Genomic DNA, 19,247 nt, shown 5'->3' on the forward strand with positions numbered 1-19,247 from the left:
CATACCACCTAAAATAGACTTATTGTTGTTTTGCACAATATCCAGGAATTTGGTGAAACTCATCATTTTTCAGGTTACTGATAATGCAAGTTTGGAAACTGAAACAGGAAGGAGCACAAGGCTGAAAAAGCTTTTTATCCAGCCCACAGTTATTCTCCCTCCAGATGCAAGTTGTTGGCTTTTTTTTTTTTTTTATTTCCCAGAAGCACTTCAGTGGGGTTAAAATTAGCTTAAAAAAAAAAACTATTCTGGGTCACATGCTAAGAAACAAACAAAATTTTTTGTTGTCCACCCCACCCCCATGTCTCTGGCCTAACAACAGACCTTCCTAATCATAGATTTCTGGGAAACCTGGAAGAATAACAGGCTTTTCAGGCCTTGGGCACAAACGGGCCATGCCATGGCCTCTTCTGATATTATCAGGCCTGTTGCAATAGTATTAAAAAGAGAGAGAGAGAGAGAGAATGTCAAGGTTGTTTGGAATTATTATGCCTGCCACAGATTTGATGGGCACTCAATCACACCAAAATGGCTACTTGTGAATCTCCGGATTTCCCTGCCTGACTCGGGAGAGGGAGGCAAAGGAAGGATTTTTTTTTTTTTTTTTTTTTTTTTTTTTTTTGCTAGGTTGACCTAGAAACAAATAAGCCAAAGACATTCAAAAAAGGGGAAGGTTAGGGATTAAAATGTGAAAGTTGATTGCAGATAGGTGGGGGTTAGAAGAAACACACAGAGGGGTTGACTGCTCATAGTCAGCCCAAGCATTAAAAATAAAAATATATCCAGCCTGTCCACTATGCTGCTGTGCAGGGCTCTTTATCTCTGGTTTCTGGTGATATGTGCATGTCATGGTCTGCTTTGTTCTTCCAGCTGAAAATTGTCACCAGAAACCCTTGATAAAAATATAGCCTCCTACTCAGAGCATACAGTCAGGTAGTGTTTAAAGCTCTGTCTCCCTGGTGCTCAATAAAGATACTCGCCTGTTATCTTGGGAAAAGAAACAACCAATGCTAAATATACTTTCTGCTATCAAAAGCTTAGCAGCAGCAAAGAGCCTTCCCTTCTCTCCCCCACCCCCCAAAGGCCTAGTTTAGCCTGGAAGGTTTTAAGTTTGGATGGAACGGGCCTTTCTGAATTACAGGATAAAATAATCACTAGTTTCTAAGATTTGCCCAACAACCCCCTTCCTTTCTATTTCAACCAGAAAGAAATATTTAAATCATGAGCCTTTCTATACCCAAAGTGTCTCCCCATCCCCCCTCTTTTTCCAGGTGAGCCTCGTGTACCCAGTAGCAAAGTTTAAACACTGATGAATGTATTTCTTCAGCCTGCTGGAAGGATGGAAAGCATATGGTATTTATTTATTTATTTGAAAGGGGTTACTGAAGAATCAGGAAATTCCAAGGAGACAAACAGAATTCGTAGAGCAACCCGAAATTGCCATGACAACTGGAGGCAGGAACCTAGAGAAAGGTAGGTAAAGAAATCCCAGTTAAAAATGATAGCAAAGTCTCACAAACTTTGAGCTTTTTTTCTTCCCCTTAAAAATACATACATACACATGTACATATATATGTATGCATCCAACATGATGCAGTGCATGATGACTTATCTAAGTAATGCCCTGACTGCAGACGTGTGGAAAGTGCCTCAGAAATCTGGACAAATGAGTTCTGGGGCCCTCATTATCTAGGGGAACGAGCTACTCAAAAATGCCAACCCCAAATAGAAATTCCCACTGCTCTCATGTCCTCACACAAGTCCAAATACTCTTTAAAAGTGCATACACATAATCTTTGTGTGGAATCGCCTCAGGTTGAGAGTAGACCAAGGTCTGCAGGCTGAAGCCCCAAAGTAAACAGCGTGGAGCAATATATTTAGCAGATAATATTAAAAACCACAGGAAAATATGAGTGGAAAATGCATTCCTTTCCTGGTATGTTAAAGAACATTTAAGTCCAGGAAACAGTAGGCTTAGTAGAGGGGATATTTTTCTCCCCATTCTTGCCTCAAAACAAATAAATCACCAAGCCTTTTTGGTTTCCAGAGGAGACATTCTCCTTTTCTCCTCTGCATGCCCCATTATGAAGGGCCACCCATAAAGCGGACAGCATAGATCTTGCCATATATCCAATGGTTAATGTTATTCCGTGTGTGTAAATTGGATCGGACTGGATGTGTGTAAAATGTGTTACTTAGGATCTGGGTTTTTACACATACACTCATACTGTGGTCTAAGAGAGCCTTGTTTCACCTCTGCTTTCCCAGTGTGAGGTCCTGAATCAGTATTATGGAGGGGGTGATTAACGCCGCTCCCAGGGAACGCTGTGGTCACAAGGGCCCTGCTTCTGAAGGGATGCAACTCCCAGTTCTGAAGAAAGGGAGTTTCAGAAGGAACCCCAAACTGGGGCAGAATCGTGGTCCCCGGCCCCAGAGCAGGGAAAATGTGGGAAAGACAACAACAGCACAGCAAGATGGATGCTGAATGACGTCAGTCGCTGGCTAAAATATCTGGCATCCATGCTGGGGGAGGTTGCCAGCTAAATATTGTTTAAAAAAGATAAAATACACTCAAACTGTGCAGAATGTGGGGCTGTTGTGTTTACATCCGGGTTTTAATGACTCCAAGCCGGCTCTTGGGGTTTTTCTCTTTTGCTGAAATGCTCTACGAAAAACACAGCTTTGTATAAGCTCCAGAGCCAGCGGGAAGGAAGGACTGATGGGAGAAGGGGGGGAGGGAGGGGAGAGAATGGAGAAGAGGCTCCCCTCCCAGGCACGGAAAAAGGCCAAAAGGGTGACTGACAGGCAGGGTTAAACCTCTGTGCAAACTTCAAAACCACCTTTTTTCCGTCCCATTCCAGCTTTGTCTGGCTGAATCATCAGAACTCTAGCTGGGAAGGGTTAAGCTTTTCCAGAACATTTATTTCACCATCTCAAAGAAAGGGGGGGAGAATGTGTGTGTGTGTGTGTGTGTGTGTGTGTGTGTGTGTGTGTGTGTGTATGACAGAGAGAAACAGAGACAGATAGGCAGGGGGGAGAGAGACAGAGAGAGAGACAGAGAGAGAGACAGAGACAAAGACCAAAAAAAGAAGGGAAAGAGATAGAAACAGACAAAAACAGAGAGAAAGAGATAGAGACAGAGAGAGGGAAGGAGGGGGGAGAGAGAGAGAGGGAGAAAAAAAGAGAAAGAGAGAGAGGGAGAAAAAGAAAGAGAGAAAGAGAGAGAGGTAGAGACAGAGAGACAAAGACCAAAAAAAGGAAAGAGATAGAAACTGAGAGACAAAAACAGAGAGAGACAGAGAGAGGAAGGGGGAGAGAGGGAGGGAGGGAGGGAGAGAGAGAGAGAGAGAGAGAGAGAGAGAGAGAGAGAGTGAGAAACCCTGCAGAGCTGAGAGGCTGTAGATCACAGGGCCATTCTGATAGCCTCCTGTCCCCATAGCAACTGTACGGCATTTATCAGTTCCTTATGAGAGCAGGCACCGCAAATCTGCATTGCACATGGCAGGCTTCCAGAATTTCAAATGAAAGAGCACTTTGAACTGCTGCCAAGTTTGGAAGAAGCAGGACTGTCAGGGCTGCTTAAAACTGGCAGTTTGTACTTGGGAGGCGTTCAGTTCCCACAATCCTTTAGGGCTGGCAAGCTGCCAAGGACTTAGCGGAAGCTAAAAAGTAACTCCCTCCCTCCCCCTTTTCCCTCCACACTCCCCCCTACTCCTCCCTCTCCTCACGCTCCTTCTCCTTCTCCCTCCCCATACCATTCACTGCAGTGCACTCAAAATTTTCCACATGTCCTGTGTCACAAGTGCAGATTGTACAGTGAAAGCAAAAATCCAGCCGGCTGCCTGGGATTCTGTTTTTATTAATAATCCAGGGAGAAGGGGGAGACAAGGAAAAGGAAAAGCCGTTTCAGGTTAGAGGGCAACTGAAGGCAGCCCAGTGGACGGCCTGTGCCTGTAAATGTTGCTCTGTGTGTGTGTGTGTGTGGAGGGAAGGATGGAGACGGGTGTTTGCTTCCCACAGAAGCGGCGGCCTAGAACTGCAGGCAGCCCCCATGGCAAAGCCACGAGGGAGAGAAAAGGGGAAGGGGGAAGTGGCAAGGAGAAAAGTCTGGCTCTGGTCTGCTGTTTACAGTATCAGTTAGGCCGCATTCATTACCAAGTGTCACCAAGTGCTTTCCCGAGACAAGTGGACAGTGTCTGAGTGGAGGCTCGTCTTCCTCCGCTTGTCCCTCCCCCAAGGGCTTCGCTGAGATGGGGAGAATCTCCGAGACCAATCCCGGCGTAAATGCTGTAGAAAAGGAAGTGGGGGGGATGTGGAGGGGGGCGGAGAAGAATGAAGGCTGGCTTTTAAATGGAGAGTTTTCCTGAGAATTTCTGACAACCACATATTGCCCAGAACACTAGGACTTCTGCTGGCAGAATCCATGAATTGGCACAGTGCTCTCACTGTTCTTAATTTTTAAAATATATAATTAAAAATGTTTTTAATGTACAGGAAGATCAAGGGCCCAGGCTTGATTTTCCAGCTCTAGTCATAAGCCTTTAGTACAAATAGAATGAAAATTGTCTGTCGCTCAGGCAGTTGGATAGAGTTCAGGAAAATTATGTCTGGCATTAATTCCAAAGTGGAGGTTTTGGTTCAAGCCAGGCCCATTAATTTCAGTAAACTGTTTTCACTAGTCTGGATCCCACTGTGCAAAGACTATTTATTACCTTTTGCTAACCTGATGTCTGCAGAGTTGTAAAGCAAATGAGGGGAAAAAAAAACCCAGGGTGGAGATATCTCTATCTCTGCTCAAATGGATTTTGCACCTTTCCTTTGGGGACCATATTTTATAGCTGCTTTCCTGTTGTTTTTTCTTCGCCAGTTCGACTATTCCTTATTCCTTCCTTTCCCCCTACCCCCCTCCCTCCCCACAGCAAGTCTTGCAGTGAATTAGGGGGAAATGATCCTGAAGGATATTGGGTGGGATAGCACTGGCGCAAGCACATACCTCTGCTGCTTTTCTGGAGCTTACCTCCCAACCTCAAAGATGTTTTGTGCTTTTCTTCATGACTCTCTCTAGAGTACAGCTTAAAACCTTGACATGGTTCACCCAAGCAATCTGGTCTAAAATATACCAAGAGAGTCAATTTTGGCATTTGATCTCCCTTAGGAATTTTACTAGCTGCCTTAGAAAAGAAAGTAAATTGCTTTTGTTGTTGTTATTCCCTTTCCTAACCCCTCCTCCCTTCTGTCTTTATTCTACCTTGCCTCTCCTAATCTCTGCCCAACTTAATGTCATTTCAAAAGGATGGAGAAAAGAGAGGGAAAGAAAATTCCCTAAATGTCTATGCATTTGTTGGACAGTACAGCCTGTGTGTGTCCTTCCAGCATCCCTCTGACAGCTGAGAGTGTTAATCAGAATTAAAAGCCAGTCAATACTATTAAGTCATCAGATGAGAGCCTTGGTAGAGAATGATGGGGGAGGGGGGAGATGAGTGTTAATGAAAGATTGAATTTTCTCCTCGGTCTCACCAAAAGGGAAACCTGAAAAAAAGGAAGTTCATTATATTTAGTCTTGTCAAATGGCCAAAATTATTGGGTTTTTTTTAAACTAGATTTTTTTTTTTACTCCAAATGCAATAAACTTTACCATTCTTAAACATGGAATCTAGAAATGGGATTATATTGCTTGACTGCTGGTTCTGATAAAAAAGAAAACAAAACAAAACCCAAACTTGTCAGGTAAAAGTGGATGACTGATTGGAGAGGGAAATGGAATGGGAGTTCCTAAATTGGTGACTGTGGGCCTGGTTCCCTAGGTTGGGATAGAAGGTCCTGAGGAAGGTGACATTGCTTCCAACTAATTTAATCTTTGACAGGTTATACAAAATTCATGCAGCTCTAATTTGGTAGGGATAGATTTGGGAGAGGCTCATATTTCTTTCCTATAACTATGCACCCGGCCAGTCTTTTCATAAATTCTCTTTATTCATGTTCACTTTATTCAGGATTTTCAATGAACATTATCAATTTTGGCATGAATATGGAGGTGGAGAGCCACCAAAATTTCAGCTCACAGCAATAGAGTTCAACTGAATGCCCAAGACAAAATAGGGAGGTCTGGCTTATTTTGCAGGCCCTGAAATCTAAGATTCTTTCTCCATAAAATCTATGAATTGAGTTCAGATGCATAGGGAGTTTGCGCAGCAGAAGGAGGACCCAGGCAGCCTTGAAAGTATCTGAATGGGATGGAGGCAGAACTGTGAGATATTAAGGGAAGAAACCAGAGTTTTGTAGAAGGTAGAGGGGGGAAAAATAAAAGGATTGGAACTGTTCTGTAGTGGGAAATGTAGGCTGCTGGTAACAGAACTTGTTAGGCAATGAAGTTGGATTTTGCATTATTGAAGGTTATTGTGTGGGCAACGAGGCAGAAAACCAGTAATATGAAAAAGGGGGAGGGGAGGGGAATGCTAGTAATAAAAAAAAATAAAAGAAAGAAATATGTTCAGAGAAACAAGCTGAAAAATGTCATTGAGGAGACTACAATGCTATAGAATAAAAGAAAAACTAATTGACTATTATATATAAAAAGAATAAAAATAAAAAGAAGAAAAACCTGCCTAATAGCCAGGAAGGGAAATTGTCTTCCCAAATTCAACCACTACTATCTCTCACTTCCCACCGTCCACTCACTCTCTGACCCCAGAACTTCCTTATTGCCTTGGGCCCAAGAAGTTCTAAAGTGTTCTCTACTGAATTTACTTAAACCAGAGAGTGATAAACTTAAACATATAATTATATCCTTATACTCTGTCACCCACGGTTTTGACAAGTTAGTTGTTTTTTTAAGAAGTCTCCGGCTATTCATCTTTAAATTAACCAAAGCAAAAAGCAGCAACCTCAATCAAACTCATCAGTCTCTAAATACATCCTGAAGAGCTGTAAAAAAAGAAAAAGCTTCACTCAATCAGGTCTTGTAATTTTGCCTTTTCTCTCTATACAGCCCCAAGGTTAAGAGACAAAGCCCTGTGGTTAAGGGACAGTGTTTTCTTATTTGTCCTTATTTGTGCAAGTCCACCAAAAACGTTAGGCTAGCCTACAGATATTTGACTCCTTGGTTTACCCTTCACAAACCTATGGCAGTCAATCTCCCTAGGAGGGAAACACTCTTTCTTCAGGTGCCTAACCCTAAGAATGTTTTTTTTTTTTAAATACTGTTCCTCGGTTAGTGCCTACAGAATACTTCTGTGCAATAATTTTACCTAGCGGTTTCTGGAATTGAGAAGACAATTAATATCTTGGGTTTTTATAACGCTTTAAACTTTATAAAGCGCTTTCGCTGACATCTCTTTTGATCTTAGAGATGGCTAGAAAAAATAATATCTTCATTTAATTTATAGTAAAACTAAAAATCATAAAGGTCGTTGAGGAATTTCTCCAAGCAGAATCAAGAAACAAACAAAATAGATCCCAAAACTATTTTTTGGGGGGGGGGGTTAGGGGATTTAGTAGGGAAGAAAAGTAAATCTAGAAGAGCACCAGATAAGGATCCTCGTCTCAGTATTTAGATCTGGAAAGAACTTCAGAAGGTAATCTTATTGTTAAGGGGAGGGAAAGAAAGGGGAGTCTTGAGATGTGAGAGTCTGGCGATCAAGCTCAAGAACATAGTAAGGACTGCAAAAGATACTGGACAGGTTCAAGATCTCCAACTCCTGGGCAAATATTCCAGTTGCATTAAAGTCACTCTAGCCTTGAATGGAGAATTTGTGTTGCTCACTGGTCTTAAACTTAAGGGGAATCTGCAGGAAGAATGGATAGTGTATTTAGGTGACTATCTGGGCTGGGAGGGAAGCCGGAAGCCAATTTTCCTTCCCATTCTCATTAATCATTATTTTTCACAATTTCTAGCTCGACTCGAGATTTATTTCCTCCTGTCATTCAAAATCAGCGGGTAAGTTCAAGTTAAAGAAAAGGTTGGGCAGAGGTGGCCAGAGACTGGCAGCATGATTCTGGTGCTCCTCCCCAAAATAAGGGTCCTCCTCTTCCCCCCTCCCTCTCTGAAATTCCACCATTAGGATTCATTCCTTTGCTAAATATCTTCCTCGCTCAGGGGGTCCCCTTTTAAGATGCAAAAAGTGAGTAGAGTAGTGTAACACAAAAAGTCCCTAACACTTCAGTGTGAACAAATTCTTCTGAACGCTCCGCCTGAGGGAAGAATATGCCGGCTGGTGCTAGGTTCCAAAGGGATGCTCTTTGCAAACCTTAATGCGCAATATAAATGTGAAATTATTGCTTCACTGTTTTGCCTAGAGCCAGCCATCCGAGTGTGGTTAACGACTCAAAAATAGTAGGTGATTAGACCCCCACTTTGGATCTAATTTGCATGGTGTTAATTTAAAATAATGGAGATCCTAAATCTCAGCTCCACCTTCCCTTCCCCCAGCCTCCCACCGCCCCCATGCTGTCAAGTTCCCTGACGTCACCCCATGGTAGCCCTGGTTTGACCAAAATAACTGATGCTTTTTTGCCACCCCTGGGGCTTTCGTAAGGGAGACCGCGCGTGTTATCTAGGGACAGATTCTCCGTTTCCAAGTCACCCGAACAGGCAGGGCCAACTGAAGATGTGATGCACCTACTACCTGGATTGCAGCACTAGCTGCTGCTTCGAGACTGATTAAGTAAAAGGGGCTGGAGAGAAGGCAGGGTGAGGAACGCCTGGGCTTCCCAATTTGAAGCAACTCTCTTGGCCCGAGATAGAAAGAGAAGGGCCTCTGACACAGTGACCCCGGAAATCTCCCGCCACAGAGAAGCTGTGCCCGGAGCTCATTTAGCTCCAGGGTTGTTTGGGGAGTCCTTGAATCCTAGCTACCCTTCTCTCCTCCCCAAAGCTCTCGGTTGTAATTCAGGGTTCAAACCCAGGAGGCACGTGTATCGATTGCCGCCCAGCCTATACCCCTCCACCTCTCCCCTCTTCAAAAGCCGCCCCGAGTGTTGTCTTTCCCCCCTCCCCATCTCACTATCCCAGCTCTCTCCCTCCTCGTCTCCTCCCCCCTTCCTGCCCCCTCCCTCCCGCCACTGGCCCCTCTCCTAGTGTATTTGTTTTAACTCAACCAAGCGTCTGAATAGTGTCATTGTCTAGTGCTTCCCTTTTCTCCCCGCTCCTCCCTCGCCGCCCCCCTCCCCCCAGCCCGTAAGGCTCATTCCAGGATTTCTTTTATTTTCAGATCTAAATAAACACGCCAGCTTTTGCTGAGGACAGCTCTGGACTCCCCCGATGCCCTGGCAAAGTGGCAAGGGGAAGAAGCTAGGAAAGGAGGACCGAGAGGCAGGAACTCGACGCGACGCCCCCTTTCTTTCGCCCTCCTCTGCGCCCCCCCTCCCTCCGGAAGAATGTAGTCAGAGATTTGATCTTCTCTTGCAGCTGCACGGCCAGCGCCACCATCAAGATTTCATTTTCTCCTTCCAGCCGACTTTACCCCCCGAGAGCCCCCGCTCAGCTAGCACGCAGCCCGGTTTGGCAGATTTCGGAGGCATAGGTTCCTCTCTTCCTGGTTCTCAGATCGCAGATCCTGCTGCGAGCCCGTGTTATTGCTGGGATTTCACGCTCGAGTGGCTCTTGCGTAACCTCGGCCCTGGCCGAAGTTTAAAAAAAACCCCTGGATTAATCATTACAGAAAAGCAAACACACTTCCGCCCCACAGCTTGTCCAGTTAGTAAAAGTAAATCACGGTTCGGTCTCGTCCCACTTGCTGATTTCACACGTGTTTAATCCCCAACCTTTCCCTCCCCTCCCCCAGCCTCTATGTCCAGGGATGTCCAGGTTTCTGCATTCATTTGCCGGGCCACTAGGAGCTGACACAGCCAGGGAGGGATCTGCGAGGCCTGATCCTATCTAAGGTGCTTATTATTTACACCCACTATAAAGGCGGCCCTTGTGAGTAGTCTAGTCGGCCTCGTTTACAGAGGGGTGAGTGTTTCCAAAAAAGGCCTTTCTCGAAGAAGCTGTCAGCCGAGTGAATAGCTCAAGGGTGACGGGAGGTTCAGGAGGAGAGAAAGAAAGAAAGAAAGCGCCCTTTAAAAAAAAAAAAATGTATTTTTATTGGTGCTAGTCGGATAAAACAGTGGCGCCGCGTGGATAAGTCAGCAGGAGAACACCACCTCTGCAGTGGAGTGGAGGCAGGATCCAGTGTGTCCAAAATCGGGAAAGGATGCTGGGGAACTAGCTGGACGTGTGGACAATCGGGTTGTGAAAGGGCTTTTCAGAAGGTTTATTGCTCTACAACAAACATTAGTCCGTTTCCTCCTCCAAAAACCAATCTCCACCCCTGTCCCCGGCCCCTCCCCCAGCTCCAGGGGAAACCTTTTGCCCTGATTCTGGGCCCAAAGCACAGAGGTTTAGTTGAGTGAGTTCTCCCAAGAGCCCCATGTACGTCCGGTCCGCAGAGATCTCAATCTTTCTCCCTAGCCGAAACAACCCACTAGTTGAGTAAATAGGTTGGAGAAGCGAGTGGAGACTGTAAATTCAAAAGTGTTTGAAATTAAGCTTCTGATGTGGTCCACAGTCAGCTCGAGTGAGGGGTGCCCTAAGATTCGACTGGCACTTCACTTGGTATTCCCGGAGACTAATTTTGTTAATAAGGTGCACTACTGCTGTTTAAGCTCTGGGATCCACTCCTTCTCATTCCTTAAGCAGGAGGTGTTCCTACTTTTTTTGTTCCTGTGCGAATTATATGTTCCTAACCTCCTGATGTTACGCATCCCTCCCACCCCTCCCAAACTGAGGCAGCCTCAGACAATTTAGGTGCAGTGATGATAAGTGGTCGTAATTCCTAAGGAGGGGGGCTTAATCTAGAGAAAAAAACCGTTTTTTAAATTAAAATATTATGAGACTACCATGGAAGTATGACTTATCTCCACCTTTTAACAATGCATATATGATATGATTATGTCTGCATATGTAAGTACATATATGTTCCCAAAGTTATTACATAGACACAGACCTGCATGCACATAGCCAACATCACTGTGACATGAAATGAGCTTCACGCAAAAAAAAAAAAAAAAAAATCTTGGCAAAGAGAAATTAAATTGTCATTTTCCAGCATTTTAGTTAAATAAAAGGATGGGCTGAAAACATATTAAGATACAGAAGTGGATTAAACAAGTGAGCCAGAGCTAATGTCCTCCAGGTTCATGGGAATGTCATACAATCCTCCCCCTTCACACACCCTCATATATTTTGACTCACCCTGGGGTTACCAGTTACATCGCAATGGTTGAAGTATGTGTGAGTGATGCAATACTCTGTTTGCAAGCCCTTTGTAGAAAAATAATTGCCATGATCCAAAGCAGGCCTGGCAGTGAAAGTTTATTATTGTTGGGGAGTGGACAGCAATTTCATTGTTTTGCAAAAACAGACTGCAGAGGGAATAAAAGACAGGGGTCCCCAGAGCCATCTTTGCCCCTACTGCTCCTTCCCTTATAAAATCTTTCCCTTAGGAGTTGAAGCCCTAGGGTGGTGCAATCAGGCTGAGGTTCTTGAGTATTCTTGAGAGTGGTACGGAGGAGAGTGGGGGTGGTGGGAGGAGAGCAGGAAGAGATTGCCATATCTTCTAAAGAATCCCTACCAAAAGAATATTTTCTTGTTCGTTTCAGTAGTGTATTTTCAAGAGAAGTCCCTTTCCCCATCCATGATTTGGCAAGAACTTCATAAATACATTAACATAGGCTAATTTGAGCAAAACGTTCTGCTATAAGATAAATGTCCTCAGCAATTCTAAGGAAGGAGGCAGAATGGCCATGTTTTTCCTATCGGAAACTAAGAAATGAGCTTCAGTTCTGAAAAATCCAATGTATTATTGTTATTAAATGGAGGGAATCCTGTTTCCCTTTCCATTAGCAAACACATAAATTACTCACCTGTTTGGCCTCTCCAGCACCGTTCAGCTATACAAAGAGCACAGGTTACACAGACCCCTGGTTTCACAACTCAGCATCTGCTGAGCCACTTTGTGCCAGAAGTGAAAAAATGGAATCGCTCAGTCTGCCTCCACTACCATCATTCACTGAAACTCCAGTTCCTACGGTCCCTTGATCAAGATTGGAAACCATAAAATAGGAAACACAAGATGAGGTTACTAAATAGCTAATTTTGTTGTTGCTGTGCATTTTGGCATTAGTAGTGGAAAATTATATAAAATACCCTCACGGAAAAATGGTTTGATCCCTGTTAGAAAACTCTAAATGTGATGGGTAATGTCTCTTATGAAATTTACAGCTAAAATTCTGAAATGAGACATTTGAACTCACAGGGAGGGGAGATGATGCATGTTTCCTGAATGCATTTTCACACTGGAAAGCTGGGCATCGGCTGGGGAAGGGAGGGGAGAGAAAGATCATCTTCTGTTTAATTTCCAAACATAGCCCTGGGTATTTCTTCACTTGATTTCCAGCATTAACTTGCATTGCTTCAGCTGTTGTACACACAGAGTCCGGGGAGGGCGGGGACAAGGGGGAGGAGGGGAAAGGCTGAGAGGAATCTGGGCTGCATGCCGAGCATGCGCATTCCCTATGCAACAAGTGGGCTCTACAGACAGAGGAAGTGTAAAGGGGAGGGGGGGACTGGTGCAGAGCATGGCGGTGACGTCACCGCTCCGCCCGGGCGGCATCCCGCGCGGCAGAGCCGGGGACAGCGCGAGCTGCAGCCCGAGCGGGAGCGCGAGACGCGCCTCTGGAACGTAGAGTAACAATCACAATCCCCACATTCCAATTCCGAACGGGATGTGACAAGAAGCGAATCGACGGAGAGCCATGCACCCTACGTGAGCTACGGCAGCCGCGGCAGCCGGGGACGGGGCCGGGGATTGCTGAGCCCCAGGCTGCTCCTTTCATCTGGTGTGCGTCCGGGAAGCGGCGGCGGCGGCGGCTCAGCGTGTGCAAAATCTTACAGCCACCAGGCGGAACATCCAGTGCTGCAGAAGGGCCAGGACGGTTGCCAGGGGCTCCCTTAAAACCCTTTCTCCTGTGGCCCTCTCTCTTCCCTTCCTCATACTCTTCCCGTTCCTCTTGTTCCTTTTCCCTCCGGAGAAGCAGCGGAAGCAAGCGAGAACGGATACAAACCGAGGGTAGAGTACGGTAGCCTTTAACGCCTCTCTGCCCCCCAGCCCAGGGAAGAGGACAGAAACCGTAGGGAGGAAAAGGCAGCAGTGACAGTAACCGCGGGGCACTACGTTCTTACCTACCCCACCCCCCACTCCGTTCCCAGCACCCTTGTCCCAGGGGCAACCACACCAGGAAGAAGTCGACAGATTTCCCCTCCCCTACCAGAAAGCTGCAATAGGAGGCGGAGGCTAGGAGGCAGCTACTCTGCCACCCAGGTGGTGGAACAACCGCCGAGAGGCGCAGCGGCAGCGAGTGTCAGGAGGCAGAATCTTTCCCCCTTTCCTCCTCTTCTCCTTCCCCCGCCCGCCAGCCCTCCCCGGAGGAGAAAGAGCAACAACAGCCTGGGCGGGTAGGGACCAATCTGCCCTTCCCCCCTCCCCCTCCCTCCCCCGGGCCGGCATCATGTCCTCGGCGCAGGTGGCTTCCTCTCGGAGACAGTCGTGTTACCTGTGCGACCTGCCCCGCATGCCCTGGGCCATGATTTGGGACTTCACGGAGCCAGTATGTCGAGGCTGCGTTAACTATGAGGGTGCCGACCGCATCGAGTTCGTGATCGAGACCGCCAGACAGCTGAAGCGAGCTCACGGCTGCTTCCAAGACGGCAGATCCCCCGGGCCGCCACCACCGGTCGGGGTCAAAACCGTGGCCCTTTCCGCCAAGGAGGCGGCGCAGCAGCAGCAACAGCAGCAGCAGCAGCAGCAGCTCAACCACGTTGACGGCGCTACAAAAGCCGCCGTCTTGGCCGCGCCGTCAGGCCTAGAACGTTACGGTCTGAGCGCGGCAGCCGCGGCAGCCGCCGCTGCGGCCGCAGCAGTCGAACAGCGAAGCCGCTTTGAGTACCCTCCGCCCCCGGGAAGCCTGGGGGGCAGCGGGGGCAGCGGCCACGCCACCCGGCTCCCCAACGGGTTGGGCGGTCCCAATGGCTTCCCCAAACCTTCCCCTGAGGACGGGCCCCCGGAGCTGAACCGCCAAAGCCCCAACTCCTCATCCTCCCGCCGCGGGGCACACGGGGGGCTAGTGACAGGGCTACCCCCCGGGAGTGGGAGTGGCGGAGGTGGCGGGGGTCCCCTGAACGTGCCCCCCAACCTGCTTCCACAGACGCTGCTCAATGGGCCGGGAGCAGCCGTGTTACCCCCTCCGCCTCCCCACGGGCTCGGCAATCGCCCACCCCCGCAGGGCTCCGGCGTGGGCGGAGGCGGGGGTCCCTCCTGCCTCGGGGGGACTACCGTGGCCACCGGCTCCTCGACTTCTTCTTCATCTTCGTCGTCCTCGACCTCTTCTTCATCCTCGGAGGCCTGCGGCGGGGGCAAGCGGCCTGGCTCGGTGTCCAGTACGGACCAGGAACGGGAGTTAAAAGAGAAGCAGCGCAACGCAGAGGCCCTGGCAGAACTGAGCGAGAGCCTCCGCAACCGAGCGGAAGACTGGGCCAGCAAGCCCAAGATGGTACGGGAGACCTTGCTGACTTTGGCCGGTTGCACTCCTTACGAGGTTCGCTTCAAGAAGGACCACTCGCTGCTGGGCCGCGTCTTTGCTTTCGACGCGGTCTCCAAGCCCGGGCTGGACTACGAACTCAAGCTCTTTATTGAATATCCCACAGGTTCGGGCAACGTGTTCTCCAGCGCTTCTGGGGTGGCCAAACAGATGTATCAGGACTGCATGAAGGACTTCGGTCGCGGCCTATCTTCAGGTTTCAAGTACCTGGAGTACGAGAAGAAACATGGCTCGGGGGACTGGCGGCTGCTGGGGGACCTGCTGCCCGAGTCTGTGCGCTTCTTCAAGGAGGGAGTCCCCGGGGCAGACATGCTCCCCCAACCTTACCTGGACGCCAGCTGTCCCATGCTGCCCACCGCCCTGGTAACTCATCCTCGAGGCACCGGGGGGACCGGGGGAGTCGTTGGGGTGCTTCCTCCTGCCAGCGCTTCCAGCCGTGGGGGAACGGCTGGATTGCGTAAGAGGAAAGCATCCCCGGAGCCACCGGACTCGGCCGAGGGGGCGCTGAAGCTGAGCGAGGAGCAGCAGCGCCAGCAGTGGATGGCCAGCCAAAGCGAGGCCCTGAAGCTCACCATGTCGGCCGGGGGGTTCGGGGCAGTGCACGGAGCCGGGGGGCCCCCGCCGCCCCCGCCCCCGCCCTTGGGGCCCCTCTCCAACCGGACCACCCCACCCGAATCAGCCCCCCAGAACGGCCAGTCCCCCATGGCGGCCCTCATGTCTGTGGCCGACACGCTGGGTAACGCTCACTCGCCCAAGGACGGCAGCTCAGTGCATTCCACTACGGCCACTCGAAGGAACAGCAGCAGCCCGGTGTCACCGGCCTCGGTGCCAGCCCAACGCCGCTTGGCATCTCGCAATGGGGATATAAACTTACAAGTGGCACCCCCACCACCCAGTGCCCACCCGGGCATGGACCAAGTTCACCCCCAAAACATTCCTGATTCCCCCATGGCCAACAGCGGCCCCCTCTGCTGTACCATTTGCCACGAACGTTTGGAGGACACACATTTTGTTCAGTGCCCTTCCGTGCCCAGCCACAAGTTTTGTTTCCCCTGTTCTAGGGAGAGCATCAAGGCCCAGGGGGCTACCGGTGAGGTGTACTGCCCCAGTGGCGAGAAATGCCCCTTAGTTGGTTCTAACGTACCTTGGGCTTTCATGCAGGGGGAAATCGCGACTATCCTAGCTGGAGACGTTAAAGTGAAAAAAGAGAGAGACCCTTAAAACCCAGCAAAATCCCCCTTTGGCCTCAATCTTACCCCTCACTCTTCTCCAAGCCAGATCCCTCCCACCCCCTCCCAAGTCTACAACCCTTCCTCCCCCTACCACGAAGATGTAGAATTGTGAATATAACAAAACTGCAAAAAGTTAGTCTTATGTATAGACATTATTTTCGTCGTATGTTTCTATATTTTGAAACAAAGGTATGTAACTCTTCTTCATTTGAAGGATAGAGCTGGTTTTTGTTAAACAGAATATAATATTGTTTGGTTACTTACACAATACTTGTTTTCTCATTTATTTGGTGGCAGTGTGTTTGCCTAGGTACAAGATTTAGTAGCCCTTAGCAATTACCTGCTGCTGTTGTGTATTTTTGTAAATGTTATGCACTTCTCTAAAAGGAAAAAAGAAGATATTAAAAAAAAAAAAGAAAAAAAAACCACCTTTTCCTTCTTGCCAAGGCCAGTGTTGATGCCTACAAAAAAAAAAAAAAAATTGCTACAAAAATGGTGATCAGCTTCTGTTTTACCAAGCCCTGAGTGTTTAGTCTTCACTTAATTTTGTTTTGTTTTGTTTTGTTTGCAAAACAGTGAGGGAGGGGGAGTCGGGAGTGGGGCTGGGGGGAGGGTGTTTTTTGTTGCAAGTTTGTAAGGGGGAAAAAAACTGTTTCAGTTTGTTTCTATTGATCTGAACGTTTTTAATCTTCATGTGTTTTTGTTTTTGCTTTATTGATGCACGGATGCTTTTGAGCAGTAGAGCAAAATGCTGTACATGGAAAACATGCTCTGTTTGTCCTTTATACATTTCTGTAGTTAACAGAACACTGTAATGTGCCTTGGAGCTTAGTAACTTGTAATAAATTCAATTGATATTAATACTTCCTGAGTAGCAAGTTTATTTTTCTCAGTGCTAAGGCGACTGCTCCAAAACAAGGGCTGCCCCCTCCCTCCGTTATTTAAAAGCCTACAAAGTATGCAACAAAAACATGTCTGCCTTTGAGAAGTCCTTAATTGTAGCATCTATGAAAAGCTGCTGGTGTTATCTAAACTTATCTACATCTTGGCACCCTGCCTATTTACATTTCACCTTTTAATGCTGCGGTAGCAATTGCTGACTAAGCATTTTCTGTTTACTGATTTTTCCACTTTGTTTTATCCTGAAGCTCTCCAGTTGCAACTGGCCTTGTCACTGGAGCTGTAGGGATTTCTCAACCTGTGGTTGTGATTGATGGTTATCATCATCATCACCACCATCATCATCATCACCATTAGTAGATTATAAGAGTTGTCTAGAACTGGGGAGCTCTAACAAATCTAGAACAACTAGGGTGGGTCTAACTTTTGATGTGTCAGGAGGTAGGATTGGAGCTAATTTATACACTGCTTTTAAAAACAAAAGGGTTTCAGAGCTGAGAATTGACAAAGAATGGGGAGAGGGGAAAGGAGGAATGCAGACTACTGAGAAGCATGTAATTGTGCTAAGCCCAAGAGGGGGGGCTCTTGGCAGCTTCCAGCTGATGCAGTTTGTTCCTTGATAGGAAGGAGCAGTTTTCTCCTTATTTATTAAACTTTTGTTCTCTTGCTGTGATAAGCATTTCTTAAGGTGGAAAATTTAACTGACCAGGAAGTGGGATTGGGGAGGGGGTGGGGTGGGGTTGGAGAGCACTTCAAGTGGAGAAAGGTCACTAATCAAATCCAGTGAGATCCTTTGCTCTGGGCTGTGAACAAATGTGATTATTCACTGATTAACTTTTTAGTGACAGTTTCTTGGTGCTGGTTAGGAGTGGAGGAGGGGGACTTTTGAGGAGACCTGAGTTCCTAAAACAGTATATCCTGGGGCTGATCTCCCTTTGAGCTCCAGCCTAAAAAAGGCACATCTAGTTTGAAACTTTCTACTTTTCCTAGGAAGAAGAGTAGAAAACAACTGCTAGGAAACAAAATAAAGCCCTGAGATAGTATCTGAAATGCATCACTCAGCACTTCTTTCCTCACTCCTCATTCCTGGGGATGGGGGGAGGGGGGAGTTGGGAGCACCAAAGTATCCCCAGCCCAGTCAATTGGAATAAATAGAGCCTTGAGTTAAGGGGAGAGGGGGAAGGGAAACCTTCCGGGGGGAGAATTCTGTGGGCCTTCCAGATGCTTTAGGGAAGGAACTGAGTTGGCCTGAAGGCTCACTTTTAGTTTCTGTTCCCCTTAACCTTTTTACTGGAAAGGATGGCAATTTTGGACACAGAGCTTGATGACTATGCATGCCCCTTATACATCAGAGCAGGGCACCGTAGCTCCTGCATTATAATTTGATTTCTTTTTCATTAAGTCTCTCATCTCTTCCACCAATAGAAATAGACATGTGTATGTGAGTATTCTGAGATTATGTCCTTGCATTTTTATTTGATGCCAAGTGTTTTATTGTCGCTTATGAGTCACAAAATCTATTTTCATCTGTTGAAATAAATTAACTTGGAGTGACAGTGCATATAGCACACAGTTAATTCTGAAAACCCATTGGCTTGATTATCAATTGCACCTTTTAACTTACTAAGATCTGAACTGGTTTTTCTTAAAAGATCATTCATTTAAAAAAAAAAAAAAAAAGCCCATTTGACCTGATAACCTTGGAAGATGACCCCCTCTCATAAAAATATGCTTATATGTAAAAGTGCTACAAACCCGCTACAAAGAGAAGCCCAATAATATGGGTATGGTTTACCAACCGTGAATTGCAATTACTGACTGGTTATGAAGTTTTTAGCCACGCGTATTAGCTGAAATAGACAGGCTTCATATATGTGTATCAAGTATGTTTAGTGGGAAGCAAAGATCTACCGATACTGTGTAACCACCAGTCTTTTCAGTGGGAGCTCTGCAATCTGCAAAGGATTCCTAAAAGCCATGCTTTAGTGCCAGTCGATAGTAAACGGGAACAATAACTAAAGGCCCCTCAAGAACTTTATTGTTTTTTTTCCCTGTTATTGGCATAATTTAAAAAGAAAAAGAAAACAAAATATTCCAAGGAGGAAGATGGTTTGATCAGACTAGGGAAAGTGCAGGGGAGTGAGGGAGGGTGGAACCTGAGCTGGAAGTGAATTATAATACTGCAGTTAATTAAAGTTAACCATAGCTAGAGGGCAGTTGTTGTAGGGAGGGTTTTTTTTTTTTTTTTTTCCTTCCTTTTTTGTAACCATGTGACCTTTCGCTTTGCTCTGATCCATTCAGCAGCCGGTCTGGGCGTATTAATCAGTCTTTCTTTTATCCCTTTGACATAGTTGTTCCCCCACCTCCCCCTTCTTCTTCCCCTCTCCCTCCTTTAAGCAGCTGACAAACAGGCAGCATATTTTCCCCTTTCCTGACACAGAGAATATTCTTGGTTACAGGATCAGCCTGGGCCGCATT

At 47.0% G+C, this 19,247-nt stretch overlaps 1 protein-coding gene and 1 long non-coding RNA gene across 3 annotated transcripts; both read left to right on the plus strand.

Annotated features, from left to right (window-relative positions):
* The first annotated feature begins 1,398 nt into the window (after window positions 1-1,398).
* Window positions 1,399-11,056, plus strand: LOC116421575. Of its 2 annotated transcripts, none has more exons than XR_004231993.1 (3): window positions 1,399-1,473; window positions 7,894-7,936; window positions 9,210-11,056. It is a non-coding gene; the product is annotated as an uncharacterized LOC116421575 (long non-coding RNA). The 2 variants fall into 2 exon arrangements; XR_004231992.1 differs by lacking the exon at window positions 1,399-1,473 and adding an exon at window positions 3,713-3,910.
* A 1,515-nt stretch (window positions 11,057-12,571) lies between these two features.
* IRF2BPL (interferon regulatory factor 2 binding protein like) lies at window positions 12,572-16,732 on the plus strand. The gene has a single exon (XM_031952460.1). It carries the CDS (start codon window positions 13,549-13,551, stop codon window positions 15,856-15,858), a length of 2,310 nt encoding a protein of 769 aa, XP_031808320.1. The 5' UTR covers window positions 12,572-13,548; the 3' UTR covers window positions 15,859-16,732.
* Window positions 16,733-19,247: the final 2,515 nt, after the last annotated feature.

This window comes from Sarcophilus harrisii, chromosome 2, assembly GCF_902635505.1.
Source record: "Sarcophilus harrisii chromosome 2, mSarHar1.11, whole genome shotgun sequence".
Lineage (NCBI taxonomy): Eukaryota > Metazoa > Chordata > Mammalia > Dasyuromorphia > Dasyuridae > Sarcophilus > Sarcophilus harrisii.

Coding starts and splice junctions, on each gene's coding strand:
- IRF2BPL (XM_031952460.1), top strand. CDS start 13,549: ATGTCCTCGGCGCAGGTGGCTTCCTCTCGGAGACAGTCGTGTTACCTG.